At 40.1% G+C, this 18,433-nt stretch overlaps 1 protein-coding gene across 1 annotated transcript in view; it reads right to left on the reverse strand.

The window, feature by feature from the left end:
* Positions 1-345: 345 nt before the first annotated feature.
* Positions 346-18,433, reverse strand: part of LOC133409199 (growth/differentiation factor 11-like) — a 33,766-nt gene continuing 15,678 nt past the window's right edge. The window contains exons 2-3 of the mRNA XM_061688905.1: positions 9,970-10,343; positions 346-726 (exon numbers count right to left, since the gene is read on the reverse strand). Coding sequence (XP_061544889.1) covers positions 346-726; positions 9,970-10,343 — 755 coding nt within the window. The remainder of the gene's footprint in view (positions 727-9,969; positions 10,344-18,433) is intronic.

Consider the following 18,433-nt stretch of genomic DNA (forward strand, 5'->3'; position numbering starts at 1 on the left):
TCCTGTCATCTCCCTCCACTAACATGGACATTTCACAAAGATACCATTAAAAAAAACACAACAACAGAAATAAAACATTGGTTTCTCTCATTCTGTGAAGCCGCTCCACACATTTACTTAATGTACTGTATTTCCATCACTCAGTCCCTTTTTGATTCCTATTTCATACAGAACTTTTTACAAGTTAGAATCATTAGAATTTCTGGAAATGGAAACCCTTGTTTTTTTTCTTTTTTAAATCTGGTGCCAAGGAATGGGTTCTGGTGCCAGGGGACACCTCCATTCATGTTTGGGGTGGTTTGATGGAATGATGAACGTAGAACAAGCGCTTGTCATCCCCGCAGTCTAAGAGCAGCCACATCGATCCACCACCATTCCAGGAATCTTGCCGTGGATAATCTGCTGCTTATCATTAAAGTAGAGCATGTTAATGGGCGACATCTTGGTAGGGGTGCAGCAGGGTCCTGCTGAGCCTCGGGGGTTGGCGTGCTGCACCAGGTGTGTGTGCGGGTACTTCTGCATAAACATGTACTCGCACTGGCCTGAGCAATAGTTGGCTTTGTAGCGCTTGGGCGCGATGATCCAGTCCCAGCCGAAGGCCTCGAAGTCCACTGTCAGAGGGTAGCGACAGCAGCGAGACTCGGTGGAGTGCTCATCGCAGTCGAGGCCCAGGTTTCTTCGAGACCGTTTGGTCGTCTCCAGAACTTTCACTTCCAGGAACGGCTGCTGGAAACACGGGGCGGAGGGAGAGAAAGAGGTGGTTATAAAGGAGGGTACAGATGGGTGGACAACCGCAGCAACTGTCAATGAATTACCTTTACATGGTGAAAAGAAAAAATGGCGCCATCAAAGGACATCATTTTACACATCATAGTTCTTACTGTTCAGGGCCAGCAAGGACTTCTCTGCTGGCCTAAACTCTATCAGAAGCACTCACATACATTTACAACCTAAATTCTAAAATTTGTACCATACTTAAATTATTCACTTCTTTTTATAAGAGCATGACTATGGGTGCAATATTTATAGACCTCACTAAGGCATTTGACAGGGTCAACTACTATCTACTCTTTGACAAATTACACACTATTGGTCGATCCAGAGAGCCCTTATTCTGGTTTAACTCATATTTTCATCACAACCAGCAGTGTGTTTCTGACCATTGCAGCCAGTCAGAATTTGTTATAATTGAGAAGGGCGTACCCCAGGGTTCTTCCCTGGGGCCACTAATTTTCTCTATCTTTATGATTTGTTGAAAATAGTATGCAGATGACATGGTTATTTATTGTTCCAAATCAGACATCTTACAAACTGTGTGCACATTACAGGCAGACTACAACTCAGTTAAAAAAAATGGTATAATTAAAATAAGTTGGTCCTTAATAGAAAATAAATCTTACAGTATGCTCTTTCCCTTAAGCACAAATTATCTATCTTTGCTGAATACGTTCCTTGATGGCTCTCCCTGGACAAAGTCGAGGAATACAAATATCTGAGCCTTTCTCAGTCTCACATTGACTCAGTTGTGCAGAAGACGCAGCTTGAGAAAACTTTACCGTTCCATCAATTGTTTTACCCTCGAAGTTAGAAAATGAATCGTATCAACTATTATTTCCAATTTTAGATTATGCAGATATAGTGTATCAGAACAGCTCATACTCAAATCTTTATCCTTTTGAAGTTGTTTATAATTATCTCGCTAGATTTGTCCTGATATGACACTGATATGATATGATACTGATATGACACATCATTGTATTATGTATGAATACCAGAAGGCATTCTCATTGACTGTAGTTTAGCTTTAAATGCATTTTTAAAATTGTCCTCAGTGCGTCAAACAATATCTTGACCTTCATAGCACAGAGTATAGCCTTAAGGGCCTATTTCACCGAGGCTGATGAGTAATGGTGACTCCGGCGACCCGGGAGACCAAAATATTGCTTGTGCTCTCACCAGGACGATGTCTTGGAGATGTCTCCAGACAAGGTGGCAACCAATTCACCTGAAAGTGGCTGAAATAAGCCTATATACAGCACTGTATATACTTTATGTCGTACTAGAGCGGCTCCAACTACCGGAGACAAATTCCTTGTGTGTGTTTTGGACATACTTGGCAAAATAAAGATGATTCTGAGACTGACTGATAGCATACAGAGAGCAAGACGTTGGTTTAATTTACAGTATTAATGCAGACGCATAGGCTTAATAACACCTCGCAATTCATACGAAACCATATACACTTTAAACCTATTGGCTGGGCAATTAATAGATTTGTAATCATGATTTAAATTCTCACAATTATAAAGACATAATTGAAGAAAAACAAGTAATGTGCGGTAGGTGTGGTGGTTGTTGTATGTGGGTGCATAGCTGCAGGTGCTGCTGGAGCTTGCTAACGATTTAGGGTTCAACAGCAAAAGAAAATCATACTTTGGCCACTATTAGTCAAGTAAGAGGGGAGGGTTGCCGAAGAAACTTCGAGACACATCGCCCATTTGAGTGTTCGACAGCAATAGAAAAGTATACTTAGGTCACTAATAGTGACGTGTCACCTAAGTAATCTATTAAGGTTTCTTTCGTTTCTTTTCTTTTTTTTTTTGCTGTCAAACTCTCAAATGGGACATATGTCCCAAAGTTTTGTCTCAGCCACCGGAGGAGGGAAGCCGTGACAGTCCTCTTGAGGAAAACGCTTTAATGTCCACAAAATCCAAAATATTGGGCCAATCGTTCTGATATTTTCTGAGGCTGAAGTAGGCATAAGTAGAGATTTCCACGTAGGTTTTTGATGACTGATCGCAGTTTTGTGACATTAAGCTTTTTTTCTATTGTGAGCACCTTTCTTCAAAAGGTCTCCTTCAGTGCGACACCCTGGTTGCCCTAGCTAGTCTCCAGGAGACTCCAGGAAACGTCAGTGAGACGTCTACGGAACCAGAGGCGACTCGAGTCGGCATCAGGTCACCAACTAGTCTTCAGGCCAGACATATCAAGATTATTTTGTTTAATGGAGGGACTGAAATTGGACGACATGCTTTTAAATAGACAGCTCCGTTCGATTGGAAGAGTTTGGCTGACTCCATAACATCCATTACTTTTTTTCAATCTTTCAAGTCATCCATTTTAAGTCATATTAAACCACTCTGAATCTGCTCCTGCCCCACCCAAGAAAAAAATTGAGCAACCTTGCTCTGGTGCCCCTAAGCTTCTGAAAGGGGGTTTGAAGCAAAACTCTCATTTACTCAATTTGATCCAATATATTCAGTGCTTGCCCTACGATTGGCTGGCGACCAGTTCAGGGTGTGCCCTGCCTCTTGCCCGAAGATAGCTGGGATGGGCTCCAGCACACCCGCGACCCTAGTGAAGATAAGTGTTCTGGAAAATGAATGAATGAATATCCAGTGCTTGCTTGCACATGCTAAGGTTTACTTTTGTGTTTGTTCCTTGTTCTTGATTTTCTTTTATACTGCTTGTAATGTATGAATTGTTCGTTCCAGCATGTAAATAATCATTTATTTATCTCAGTATGCAGTTGTATACATTTATGTTATACGGAAATTACTGTATGTGCACGTATGACCTATGTTTACATATTTCCGTTCAAACTCACTCATGCAGTTCTTTTTTTGAACTGGCGCATTTTGTTGTTTAGTTTACTTCTGAGTGTGATTGGTAGGGGTGGGCGGTATAAGTATGGGGAAAGATTTGTTTGTATGGATGTTTTGTGTTGGGTTGTTTAACGTGTATTGTATTTGTGTGATGGACTCCTCTAAAAAGAGATGACTCATCTCAAGGGGTAACTCCATAAAAAGGTTTATATACAGCGGGGCAAAAAAGTATTTAGTCAGCCACCAATTGTGCAAGACACAATCTCCTACTTAAAAAGATGAGAGAGGCCTATAATTTTCATCATAGGTATACAGTGGGTATAAAAAGTATTCAGACCCCCTTAAATTTTTCACTCTTTGTTATATTGCAGCCATTTGCGAAAATCATTTAAGTTCATTTTTCCCTCATTAATGTACACACGGCACCCCATATTGACAGAAAAAAACTGAATTGTTGAAATGTTTCCAGATTTATTAAAGAAGAAAAACGGAAATATCACACAGCCATAAGTATTCAGACCCTTTGCTGCGATACTCATATATTTAACTCAGGTGCTGTCCATTTCTTCTGATCAACCTTGAGATGGTTCTACACCTTCAGTGGAGTTCAGCTGTGTTTGATTATGCTGATTGGACTTGATTAGGAAAGCCACACACCTGTCGATATAAGCCCTTACAGCTCACAGTGCATGTCAGAGCAAATGAGAATCATGAGGTCAAAGGAACTGCCTGAAGAGCTCAGAGACAGAATTGTGTCAAGGCACAGATCTGGCCAAGGTTAGAAAAAAAATTCTGCTGCACTTAAGGTTCCTAAGAGCACAGTGGCCTCCATAATCCTGAAATGGAAGACGTTTGGGACAACCAGTCCCAAAGCATGATGTTTCCACCCCCATGCTTCACAGTAGTTATAGTGTTCTTTGGATGCAACTCAGCATTCTTTCTCCTCCAAACACGACAAGTTGAGTTTTTACCAAAACGTTCTATTCTGGTTTCATCTGACCATATGACATTCTCCCAATCCTCTTCTGGATCATCCAAATGCTCTCAAGCAAACTTTAGACGGACCTGGACAAGTACTGGCTTAAGCACGGGGACACATCTGGCACTGAGATTTCTGCTTTCTGATTTCTGATTTCGGAGTTGTTTAACACATCTAGATGTAAATACCATGAAATAAAAGCATGACATTCCAATATTTTTGGAGGGTACTGTATATGAAGTTGTATGAATTTATTCCTAACAGTCTATTCTCATTTTGTAGAGTTTATCTTGGTTGCACTGCTTCCAGTACGTGTACATTGATGTTAGATTTTTTTTGTCCAGTCAGATTACAGCCTCTATGTGCTGCCATATCAATCTAATCTGCTCAGTGCCTTCAAAATCAGTACTGCTGGGTGATGTAATTTAAACTATATAGTGACTGTTTCTTCAACCAATCACATTTCAAGCAAGCTGGCCCTCAATGACGTCGGCATTTTTCCTTCCTCTGATTGGTCAGACCAAAATTTAGTTATAGCCAACGACTAACAAAAAAATCTGTCGCGATCTGCACACATAACACACATAAACATATTCAATAATCAGCATCTCTGGTGGGTATGATGTTTTTCGTTTTCAGAGTTTTATGTTTTTATATGTTATTAGATAAATATTGATTCTGAACTATTTCGGATGACGAACATGGCACAGTTTCATGCAGTTATATTGCATTGTTGTACAGTATTGATGGTTTTAAAAAGTGGATTAAATCGGGTAAGACCCCACTGAAGGCCCTAGTACCAAATGCACGGCCCACACCGCCATTATGCGATTTAACGTTGAAGCAAGTTTATTCTTTTTGCGCCATCTTAAATGGGACATCTGGCAAATTTTTTCGGTATTTGTGTTTGGTGACGTGTCTATCTGCCACATATACACAGAGCTCTATTTTCATAGACAGTGCATCTATTGCGGCAGATCCTGCAAGGCTTGCTACACGTTTGGCAATTTGGCAGACCGATTTGCACCAAGCTGGGAGTTCCGGCACAATGAGGGAGTATCCTTGAAGATGTGCCTGGCAGGGTGACAATTAGGTGGCAGCAAGTCTCTCTAAACGTATCCCTGCTCAGACCATGACTAAGTCCTGATGCAAAGTAGACTGCTGGTCCAACGCAATTTTGATGAATTGGATCGGGGCGTAGGCAGACAGATACTGAGCTGTGCGGACATATTTAAGTCAGCAGCAGTTATCACCAGCTCATTCTGTATTTGATAAGGGTACCTGCTCACATTGCCTGTTGCCACAGCGGCCAAGAGCAGGAACAATGTTCTACTCATGCACGGATCGCTGCGAGATGTCTCCATGCGAGACTGTGAGTGTGCCACATTTAAAGGGAATGAGAGGTGCTGCTTTGATTGGCGGCTACGGAAGCTGGCTGCAAACAAACCCACAGTGGCGTAGCCCGCCTACACGCAGATACGCCAGCCTGAGTCAAGTCATAAGGCTCAAGCTCTGCCCTGGTCATCACGGTAATAAAAGCTGGACCGCAATGGGCCAGCAGTATACAGTATGGGGCACAGTATTCAGTCGCTCACCTGTATGAGACAGGGCTGGCCCCTAAAAATGGGCTAATTTCAGCAAGACAAGAAATGGGGTGTGTCAAGTCAACTATCATTCTTGATTAATGGGGTATGTTGACAAAAGTTACAGACATTAATAAATTAAATTAAACATTTAAATGTGAGAAAATGCACGTTTCCTTTAATCTAAACTGCACTAAAGTCTCCTTTAGACCCACTGATTGCACCTGACTTCAATGTTTGACCAAATAAACTACACTAAGTGGGAAAACTAGTTTTCGATTAAAACAGACTAATAGTTGATTGCTGGAAAAGACCCTTAATTTAAACAACAAACTATTAACAATAGTTGGCGTACTTAAGAAACAGTTGTACTTTTTTGTATGTTGTTTGTATGCGCATTAAACGAACAATAACTTTTATCAATGTTCATAAACACGTAGCTAAACACACTGGGCAGCCATGACAGTAATTTTAGCTGACTTAGAGAGAAGTTCTTTTTAGGTAAACCAATTATGATTCAATTGACATTTAAGAACAATTGGTTTTCAGTGTGAGCTGCATTAGTTATAGTACATAAAAAGTGTACAGACCCATGTTTTTTTTTTATATAAAAAATAAGACCAAGAGAAATCATTTCAAAACTTTTTACACAATTAATGTAACTTTTAACCTGTACAATTAAATTGAATATTTAATTCACTGGAGGCAGCACGGTGACTGACTAGTTAGCACATCTGCCTCACAGTTCTGAAGGCCGGGGTTCAAATCCTGACTTCACCTGTGTGGAGTTTGCATGTTCTCACCGTGCCTGCGTGGCTTTTCTCCGGGCATTCCGGTTTCCTCTCACATTCCAAAAACATGCATGGTAGGTTGATTGACGACTATAAATTGCCTGTAGGTGTGAATGTGTCCGCGAATGGTTGTTTGTTTCTATGTGCCCTGGGATTGGCTGGCGGCCAGTTCAGGGTGTACCCCACCACTCGCCGAAAGATAGCTGGGATAGGCTCCAGCACGCCTGCAACCCTTCTGAGGATAAAGCGGTACAGAAAAGGGATGGATTTAATTTACTGTAGGTAAGGTATACATTTGGTGATTTGGTGTTATTTTTGTGCCAAACATACTTTCTGGATTTATGGCCAAAAGGTTCAGCCTCGGTTTCATTGGACTGTAACAAAATTTCCCATATTTTGGGGGGCATTTTGTTGTGGGGTTTCCACATTTGTGCAAACACATAATTTCAGTTGTTTATTTTTACTTCCCTAAGTTTTGTTTTTCAATTCAGTTTTACAGATGATCCTTTATATGGAAAAGGATGACACGCTGTGGTGACCGTAACGGGACAAGCCGAAAGGAAAAGAAGAAGTTTTACAAGTTAAGTCAAAATAATGGTGGAAAAAGTTTTGAAATCATTCAGCTTGGTCTCATTTTCCTGATATCACCAAAACCTAGCATTTGATCAGGGGTGTGTAGACTATTTATAACTACTGTATACATCAATTTTTGCAAATTAAAAAAAAAAAAAATATCTTTGCTTGATTTCTTCAATTGGGTTCCAAAAGAGCTCAAGTGTACTTAATAAATAGAAGTGTGCTTTATGGCATGCAAATCTACACCAAATCAATTGTTTCATAATTGATTCCCCCAATCCCCTAATCCCCCAAGAAAAAAAAAACTACTTTGTAAACATTTGTTATTGAACATGGACATCAGAAGCCTGCATAAACTCAAACTTTATGATAAAACATCTGTCAGTCAGTCTGTCTGTCCGTCCGTCCATTCATCCGTCCGTCCGTCCATCCATCAATGCATGCTGTATAACACTTATCCTGTTCAGGGTCACATGGAGCTGGAGCCTATCCCAGATGATTTCTGGAAAAAGGCAGATTCCACCCTGAACTGGTGGACAGTTAATAATCACAGGGCCTGCTACAAACATTTTGTCTCATTTTAACTACTTGGCGGCCACTTCATCAGGTACACCTGGTTATTTCCGACATGAATTCATGTACTGCCACCTCATATGGTAGAACGATATTTAAAGGCCATTTTTTCCTCACCAAATATCTAATTTGATTTGATTGCTTATTTTGAAAGTCAGGTTATTAGAATGCTGAACCAAAAAATAATAGTGGCCAATAATTGAGTGACTTTTCTGCAAAGCCTCCCTCCCTCCCTCTTCCTTCAGTGATTCCAGCTGGAAAACCATGAAGTTGACATGACGCATGAAGAAGAAGATACAAACTGAAAAGCTACGAGGGTGAAACCACTTTTGGCCTTTAGGGTCTTTGTTGTTGAAACAAAAGTCCCAGAGGATCGTGGAAAAACATTTTTCTTTGCTTATTTGATCTTGCCTTTGTTTTGGATCTTTTGCTTTTTTTACATCAAGAATAATACCAGACACTGCTGCGTAGGCCGAGGACAGCACTTTATTGGCCAAGCTACCAGAGATGACCTCTGATACGTGACCCAAACAAGCACTTGGCAAATATTTGGTGGAGTCGATTCTTAACTGTGAAAACCATGTCCACTCTCCCTAAAGAAATACTATTTTAACTTCAAACAACTGCTTTTATTGACTGTTACCTTTGTTGACTGTTCCCTTTAACTCGTCTCTTCTATTTGCTATTCATTGCAGCCCTTATTTAGCATTACAACAGATTCGTCTGTGGAATGATCATTTAACCTTCAGTTTTTATATAAGATTCTGCATCTGCATTGAACGATTTTTCTGGCCACTTGGGGGCAGTAAGAACAAGTTACAATCATGGTAGCCATCACTTTGGCGTACACATACATTTATAGGAATAGACTAGATGACTCCAACAAGGTCATTGGTCCAGCACAATCATTCATTTTTTTAAATTCACTTTTTGGTTCTCTGTAGTAGGTCTCTTTTGGTTCAACAATTAATATTAGTGGGGCGTTTGACAATGAGTCCGGATTAAACCTTATTGGAAACTAATTGAAATACTTACATACGTCATATCTATTTTTGTAATATTTATTTTTGTATCATTTACATTAGATTCTTTTGTATTACTCATAATAATTTAATTTGTTGTCATGCACGTTTTTGGTTAATTGACTCAGGAAAATCACATGGTCTACTTCCTTATGGTATCAATTTTGATTGATGTGACTAAATGTAGTTTCTTGCTCAATAACATGGTGTCAAACTCAAGGCCCGGGGGCCAGATATGACCGCGTTACGTCATTTTATGTGGCCCGCAAAAGTAAATCATAAGTGCCAATTTCCATAATTCTTGCCTAAACTATGTACCAAAATTAAAAATTATCATATGCAATAAATGAATACATTAAGATATTTTAAGCATTTCTTGTAACCAAAACCATTTTTACAGTAACTTGAACAATAGTTGAACAAACTATTATCCTTGACCTCTGATGAGTTATCCATCAATTTGTTGTGTCCTGTATATGCAATAATATGATGAGGCGATTAAATAATTATAAAGTTTCACAATCATAACGAGCCGGCCCTCTCAGGGAAACTGTAACTATAATGTGGCCCGCGACAAAAATAAGTTTGACACCCCGGTGAGTCTATAAAGTGCTAATAAATTGACATATGAACACAGTGGCTATACATTTCAAAGGGTCTTAGAAGTCCTGAGCGATTTATGTGCTAATTAAAAAAATATAACAATGAAAATATCTGACATCAGTGTTTGCACCAACATTATGTTGTCGTGTCTGGTTGTATTAAATTAAGACTTGAGCTCTTGCATAACAGCGTTTGAAGGGGATCCCTTGTCCCCAGGACAGGTCTGAGGGTCCTTACCAGCCCCTCCTCCCCGGGTCGCAGTGAGGTAACGGCCAGGTCATTGCCGCTCTCATCAAAAGCATTGATGTCGATTCCCCAGTTGGTGTGGGGCTGTTTGAACCAGTTCTGCAACACGTGCTTGAAGTCAATACTTTGCCAGTGTCCCACCCTGGAGTTGAGCTCTATCTTCAGCGAACGTATGCGGATGTGGCGGGTGCCCTGCTCTGTCACGGGCTTGAGCCGTAGGATCTGCAGGTAGATGGTGGAGGTCTGCTGCAGTGGTCGCAAGTACACCCACAGTTGGGCCTTCAGAACCTTGGTGAACATGAGTTTGGGGCTGAACTTAAAGAAGCAGCAGGTCGGTTTGCCATTCACCTGCACCAGGGGCTCCGCTGTGAGAGAGAGAGAGAGAGAGAGCACAGTTGTTAATATACTTTATAGTACATAAACAGATACGCTGAGAGTAATGCATTCACACTAAAATGGGGGATGTGTAACATTTAAACTGTACATAATATGTTACATGCGTAATGTCACATGACCAAATCTGGAAAACAGGTTAGCGGACTTCCTGTGTATGCTGAGAATAACTAGCATAACTACAGGTTGATGGCATGATGTTTTAAAGCCAAACTTGCTAAAATGTAGTTTTCTTTATCCCTGGTGTCTGTGGGGAAACAAACTGTTGAATATGTACATACTACAACCCCAATTCCAATGAAGTTGTGACGTCGTGTTAAACAAATAAAAACAGAATACATCCATCCATTTTCTGAGCCGCTTATCCTCACAAGGGTTGCAAGAGTGCTGGAGCCTATCCCAGCCATCATCGGGCTGGAAGCGGGGTACACCCGGAACTGGTTGCCAGCCAATCGCAGAGCACATACAAACAAACAACCATCCGCACTCAAATTCACACCTTTGGGTAATTTAGAGACTTCAATTAACCTACCATGCATGCTTTTGGGATGTGGGAGGAAACCGGAGTGCCCGGAGAAAACCCATGCAGGCACGGGGAGAACATCCAAACTCCACAGAGGCCAGGCTGGGATTTGAACTCTGGTTCTCAGAGCAGTGAGGCAGATGTGCTAACCAGTCGCCCACCAAGCCTGTGTGGAGTTTGCATGTTCTCCCCGTGCCTGTGTGGGTTTCCTCCATGTACTCCGGTTTCCTCCCACATCCTAAAAACATGCATGGTAGGTAAATTGAAAACTCGAAATTGCTCGTAGGTGTGAATGTGAGTGCAAGATAGCTGGGATCGGCTCCAGCACGCAACCCTAGTGATGACAAGCGGTACGCAACATGACTGAATGAATGATATAATACTGTATATGTAAACACAAACGAAGCCTAAACATCGGAGATTGTCATTTTGGTTGGCTCTTGAAGACATTGGGCCCTATTTTCATGACTGGTGTAAATCTGGGGCGGCGGCGGTGCAACTGTGTGCCAGGGGTGGGTTTAAGTGATTCAGAGGAGGCGGCACGGTAAAGAGTGGTTAGCACATCTGCCTCACAGTTCTGAGGACTCGGGTTCAAATCCGGCCTCGCCTGTGTGGTGGAGTTTGTATGTTCTCCCCGTGCCAGCGTGGGTTTTCGCCGGTACTCCAATTTCCTCAGATATCCCAGAAACATGCATGGTAGGTTAATTGAAGACTCTAAATTGCCTGTATGTGTGAACGTGAGTGTCAATGGTTGTTTGTTTATAAGTGCCCTGTGATTGGCTGGCGACCAGTTCAGGGTGTACCCCGCCTCTTGCCCATAATTAGCTGGGATAGGCTCCAGCACACCCTCGACCCTCGCGAGGAATACCGGTACGGGAAATCAATGAATGAATGAATAAATGAATCAGAGGGTTTGATACACAAATGTTCACAAATTTATGAATAAAATACATCTGACATCCACCACACATGTCTGCGGAGCTCAAACTCTGTCAGCCTGTGCCCCAATCATATTTACCAAAATGGCATGAGACCAACTGTGCCAAGATTTAGACCCAGTCTGAGCAAGGGTAAGTTCAGAGCGACTTTCTGATACCAAATTGTTACTATGCTGGGCACATGACCAAAGACACACACTCTGTTGCGCCGGAATGCACAAATTGGCACAGACCAGTCTGCCAAATTGGCAAACACGCGCAGCGAGCCTTGCGCTTGCACGAAGTTCAAGATACACCAGTAATTGTCCCAATGCAGATGCGCCGTCTATGAAAACAAATCCCATCCTGTCAAAAACAAAAGACAGAGTATGCCTGTGAGTATTCAAATTCATCGAGGTCATTTCATTTTCATCCCATTGAATGGATCGCAACTGGATTGTTCTGGCTCTCTTAGAAGACGTTTCGCCTCATATCTGAGCAGCCGCTATAGTGCTGTCCTAACTAAGCAGAACAGAACAGTCCCGTTACGACTGATTCAATGGCCTGAGAATGAAAAAAAGACAAGTGTATAGGTTTAATATTTCTACAGTTGTCTTGTCCTAGTCTAGGGCTTTGCCAGTCACCTGAACCGGAAGGAAGTGCTTGGAACTATTTTGCCCAACGAGGAAGTTGGTTGTGCATAATTCCTACAGCATATTCATCTCTTAGCAGAGTTGGCAAAAACACTCACACTCTGTAATTAAGTAGAAGTGCAGATACTTGTCTTAAAAAAAAAGAAAGAAAGAAAAAAACTAAAGACAGGAGAAAAAAAAGAGCTGGCTTTTGTTTGTCACGTTTTTTTAAATGAATTAATGTATTATTAACTTTATGCCCTTCCTTACACAACCCACCCATTTAAAAAAAATAATCAATCCGGACTGGATAAAAATAGTCTGTACAAAATTAAAACATGTTATGGCGGTTCTCCCCTTGCCTGCGTGGGTTTTCTCCAGGTACTCCGATTTCCTCACACATTCCAAATCATCCATGTTAAATTAACTGAAGACAAAATTTCCTACAGTGTGAAGGTGAGTGTGAATGGTTCTTTGTGAATACAGTATGTGCCCTGCGATTAGTCCGGGGCGTACTTTTGCCCAAAGTAAGTTGGGATAGGCTGCAGCACACCTGTGACTTTTGTGGGAATAAGCGGTATTGAAGAACAAGATTTACTCGACACAATGCCCATTTTGATACCTTTTGATGAAAAGCTTCTCTGCACATAAAATAGTTTCCCCCTTTTATTACACAGTGCTTGTCCTCAGAAGACGCAAAAAGAAAACGTTACAAGTCACAGCTGGCATTGGCTTGACTTTTATGCTACCAAAACAACGTGTTCTCCATCCAGTGGATATAGAAAGCCTACACACCCCAGTTCAAATGCTAGGTTTTGTGATAAAGATAAATATTTTTTTTTCCACCATCAATGTGATCTATAACCTGAAAAACACAATTGGAAAGAAAAATTGAGAGAGGGAAATTAAAATAAACAAGTGAGATAATGTGGTTGCACAAGTGCGCACACCCTCTAATAACTGTGGATGTGTTCAGAATAAACCAATCCCATTCAGACTCATGTTAAATGGGAGTCAGTCCACAACTGTCACCATTTATAGTAGTTCAGATTAACCCCACATAAAGTTGAACTATGTGAGTAGGCTTTTGCTGACATTTTTGTAATCACATTTTACAGCACAAGCCATAGTCCACACAGAGCTTCCACAGCATCAGAAGGATCTCATTGTTCAAAGTAATTGGTCAGGAGAAGGCAAGGCATCAAATATACCATGAAACACATTTAAGACAGTCATCATCAAGTGGAGAATAAATGGCATTACCAGAAAGTGGACATCCTTCAGAAATTGATAAAAAGATGAGGAAAAAAACATCAGAAAGACTGCCAAGAGGCCAAAAGCAACATTAAAGGACCTGCAGGAATTTATGGTAAGTACTGGCTGTTCAGTACATGTGACAACAATCTGTCTGGACTATCGGGTAGGGTGGCAAGACAAAAGCCTTATCTTAAAAAAAGAAAACCCCAAAAAACCACAAGTGGGAAAATGTATAATGGTCAGACAAAAACAAAGTTAAACTGTTCGTCTATAATTCTAAAAGTTATGTTTGTTGCAAACTCGGGCTGTCAAAGTTAACGCGTTAATGCACACGATTAATCACAAAAAAGTGTTGCATTAATCATGTATCAACACAGATTAATTGCAATTTTTGAGGACCAGACATGCTCCTTTATCTTAACCGCCGATGGTTAAAAGATAAGTGAGCAGACTCCGATGGTGAGCTCAGTTGTAAATTTCCCTTCGAAAATCACTACGATGGAACTTTAGATAAAACCAAGGTCTAGGTGCAGGGAATTATGAACAGTTCCAAAAAGGCAAGAAAAGCCTACCAGAACAAATTAACTTTTTTGCGGTTAATCTGAGGTGGAAAAGGGTTTTAAATTATTTATCTTGTTTTGTTTTTCTTTTACCTCTCTTTATTTGTCTGTTTTTACATTGTGTATCATCCGCTGAGGTTGAAAAAACTAACAAGCCTATTTTGACAAAGTAAGTAATAGAAAGTATAGAAATCTTTTTTCAAATGTTGGAGTAAAAGTAAAAAGAGGTCAGAAAAATAAATACTCAAGTAAACTACAGATAACTGAAAAATCTACCTTAAGTACAGTAATGAAATATTTTTACCTTGTTACTTCCCGCCACTGTCTTTGGAGTTGGACTCCAGAATATAATATGATTTTTATTCAGGACAGCCCAACTATCATTTTTCTCAGCCCCAACACTGAACATAGAGGTGTCAAAACTCATTCAGACTTTGATATTCTCTGACTTTATTAAACACATTAAAAACAATCTATCGCGCACTTGCATATTATAGTTATTTTAAGAACTACATCACAGCTTTCTGTTAAAGGTGATAAGGGAAATAGTTTGGACTTTTTCATCATTTTTCAGCCCTGTTTCCCACCAGCATGAAAATCAATATTCAGAACCAAAACAAGAGCACTAAGCAATCCAAGACAATCCAATGCTTTTGAAAATCCTTAAAGCAGTGTTTACTTTAGGATCATAATTAATCATTAATGTGCTATGTTCACAAATCAGATCTTAACACAGAGCAGAAGTGCAAGAAAACCTTTTTGCTACTGAAACTGTATTATCTTTATTCACAAGGCATTGGAAAGACACATTTTGTTACTTCTTTGTAAATAATTTTTTTGAGTATCTAGAAAAGCTCTATATAAAATAAATGCATTATCATTAGTCCTACCAGTTTTAGTCTTAGTATTTGTCAGGTGCGTCGCAAACCATGGGGCATGCGGATGTTGCAACGCCCCACACATAGACTTTTTCAACACTCACACCCAAAAGCGTTGCAGGCCATGTCAAATGTTATCTAGGGGCCAGGGGGCTGCACCTATGGGACTTTGCACAGGGCGCCGTTAAGGCGAGCACCGCCACTGTGCGCTAGTCACGAAAATATAATATAATATAAAAACGATGCCGCGACAAAAGCGCTGTCTAACTGACCTGGAGAGGGCATATTTGCATACTATGATACGCTGTGTTTTAAACAGCGACAATGACGTCATGACAGAATCTTTAAAGCACTGTGTCCAAGTCTCCAACAGGATTGCTCAGATGTCACTCCAGTGCAGCTCACAGCACCTATGTGGGGACACATGGTATCTGGGTTTGTTATGATAAGCTGTGACATACTTTTAAGCAGCATTCCATCAATCTATCTATCCATCCATCCATCCATCCTTTTTTAGAAGCCTTGTCCTCATTCTGGTTGTGGATGAGTAGCAGACTATCCCAGCTGACTTGGGGAGAGAGGTGGTGTATACCCTGGACTGGTCACGAGCCATTTGTAACTAAGCAGCATTATTGTGCTCATGTCAGTTCTGCCAATAGCATTTCTCAGCAATTAATTGTAAATATTTTATAATAATTAATTTCTACCTTATTTGAATCTTTCTTAAAAGCAGTGTCATCGCTGAACAGATTTGAACATGTTCAAAGAAAAATATGTGCAGATATTTCTTATATAATTTGTGCTCAAGGACCACATTTGTATCTGAAAATGAACAGATGGGCCAGGTCATTTGAAGATGAGTTGAAAAAAGTTACAATGTGTTTGTAAAATATGTAAAATATGTTTTGAAATTGTATTATCTATAAATCATTTCATTTTATATAACCAAATATTTAATATTTTTTTTGGGAATGTTGCAATATGCATACAATTGCTTCTTTTACTCATTTTAGAAATTGTATTATGATAAATCAATCAACCATTTATTTAATGGGATGAATTTTAAAAAGACAGATAGTAAATCAATTACATAAATAATCAATACATTTTAATTAATGAATTTGAGTGAAAAAAATGCTAACTATTGCAATAAACATAGCAGGACTATTGATAATGTAAATGCTCAGTGCATGGGCTGGATTAAAAAACAGCATGCAAGCCATATTTTGCTCACCCCTGAGCCAGGTGCTGTGAGCTATTACTTTTGTAACACCAAATACTTATCAGTTTTTTTTTTTTTTTTGTGAGACGATCAAATGTGACCTCATGACTAACAATAATACATAATAATTACCGGTAATTATGCAGTAATCGTGTCCCAATGGCTCAAAAGCCTGCAAGTGACTGGTATGCATCTGCTGTGATGTCAACATTGGGCGCATATTTGTGTGATATCTAGGAATTGTTATCATATGATATATTATTTAAAATGTCACATTCCTTAATTAATGCACTGAATTGGCATTTCAGCTCGTCATTTCTCAGCATTCACATGCAATTTTGATGTTTAAAGGTGTTTAACAAAAACAATCTTTTTGCTCCAGCACCTCATTTTTTTGTTTGACAAGCAGCTGCTGCAGCTACAAAAGAAAATTGGAGACTTGACAAATTGTTGGCCTAGTAGCCCAATTGCCTGAGTCATATTTGAACGTTTTCAGAAAACAAGAAAAATCACAACAAAATCAAGAAACATGAGTCCAGTTGCTATGATTTAACGTTTGTGGATTACCATGACTTGGATGACTGACAATCTACACAGACATGAAAAAAAAACATTTTTTTTTTTTTTTTAATGAAATCATTATTCAAGTGAAGTGAGAAAGATTACACTTTAGGTTGGTCTAATGCTGTTGTCCACCCATCAACAAAGTGACATCTCAACTCCACACAAGTTGTTCTTAATACAATACTGTGACAGTAACAGCACTGTGACTTCTTGCACTTGCCAGTCTCAGTGTGTTCACACACCCACAGTTGTGTCAACACAGTCCCCCCATCATCTCAAATCATAGTTTGCATTTAATCAATAGCAGGTCTTGCACAATACATGTCAGAAATAAAGTAGCTGTGATTTGTGTGAGCTGTGTTATTTTACATAATGTTAAAATGACTTGGATGGTTTCTCTCTCGCCCTCGCACTTTAGTTGCTTATATATGCATGGATGCTATGCAAACGGTCTACCTTTTTGTCTTCATCAACTGAGCTGGGTTACAATTGTGATTACATGAGGGCTGGAAAAAACAAAATCCATTTGCATATTAAAACAAGAATCAGTGATGGTGGCCAGTGGCCAGATGGTAACCTTAGATTCCCTTGGGTCAGTCATAATGAAATACTCTACCCCTCCATTACAACTGGCAAAATTACATGTTTTTCCCTTCTCCAACAGCTATGCCTACTAGCAAAACTACTTTGGCCTTGGATTAAGGTGCATGTCAAAGAACATGAGGTGTCAGAGGAAATAGGCGGATTTATTCCTGTCATGATCCCCTCGTGTTTTCGGCAATTGGCACCACATGTCAAATATGCACAGCGGTTCATTTACATAGACCGCCATCTGATATAATGACATCCATCCATTGCATTCATACATTCATTTCCATGTAAAGTGTTCATGTATTTAGGGAAATTTATTCCGCATCTATCAGGCATAATAATGCGCTAACAGAGGACAATAGAATATTTCATCTGTCCATTTGGCCTGAATACATTTGACACCAATACCAGACGTATTCGAATAAACTGTCACGCACTGTCATTTGTTTGGCAATGGACTGTTGTCACCTCAAGAAAAAACAAAATGTGCATGGACTTGTCAATCATTGCTCAATCGGAGGTTGCTCAGGCAACCTACAAATGCTTCCTGGGTCAAAAGGTTATTTGGCACCTCAGCCTAGTTAAGAAATGGGATCAGGGGTCAAAACTGTCAGCCCTTTTACATCTCAGGGGTGCTGGTGAGGGGTGACACCTAATAGCCACATTGAGTTTGAAGGTCAAGGTCGACCCCATGGCAATGCTAATATGTCTTTTTTCACAACACGCCTTTTCAACAGAGAATCGTTGGAAATCGGTGGCGCACAACTGTGGCCAATAGCCCTCTGCTTGTTTTTGTTTTGATTAGGGTGGAGACGATCCAGCCAATGGTACACGGTTTGTCAAACATCGACTGACCAGGAGAGAACACAGCACTTTTTTTTTTTTTTTTACACTAAACAAGAGTCATAATTAAATTAT

Source organism: Phycodurus eques, chromosome 10, assembly GCF_024500275.1.
Source record: "Phycodurus eques isolate BA_2022a chromosome 10, UOR_Pequ_1.1, whole genome shotgun sequence".
Classification (NCBI taxonomy): domain Eukaryota; kingdom Metazoa; phylum Chordata; class Actinopteri; order Syngnathiformes; family Syngnathidae; genus Phycodurus; species Phycodurus eques.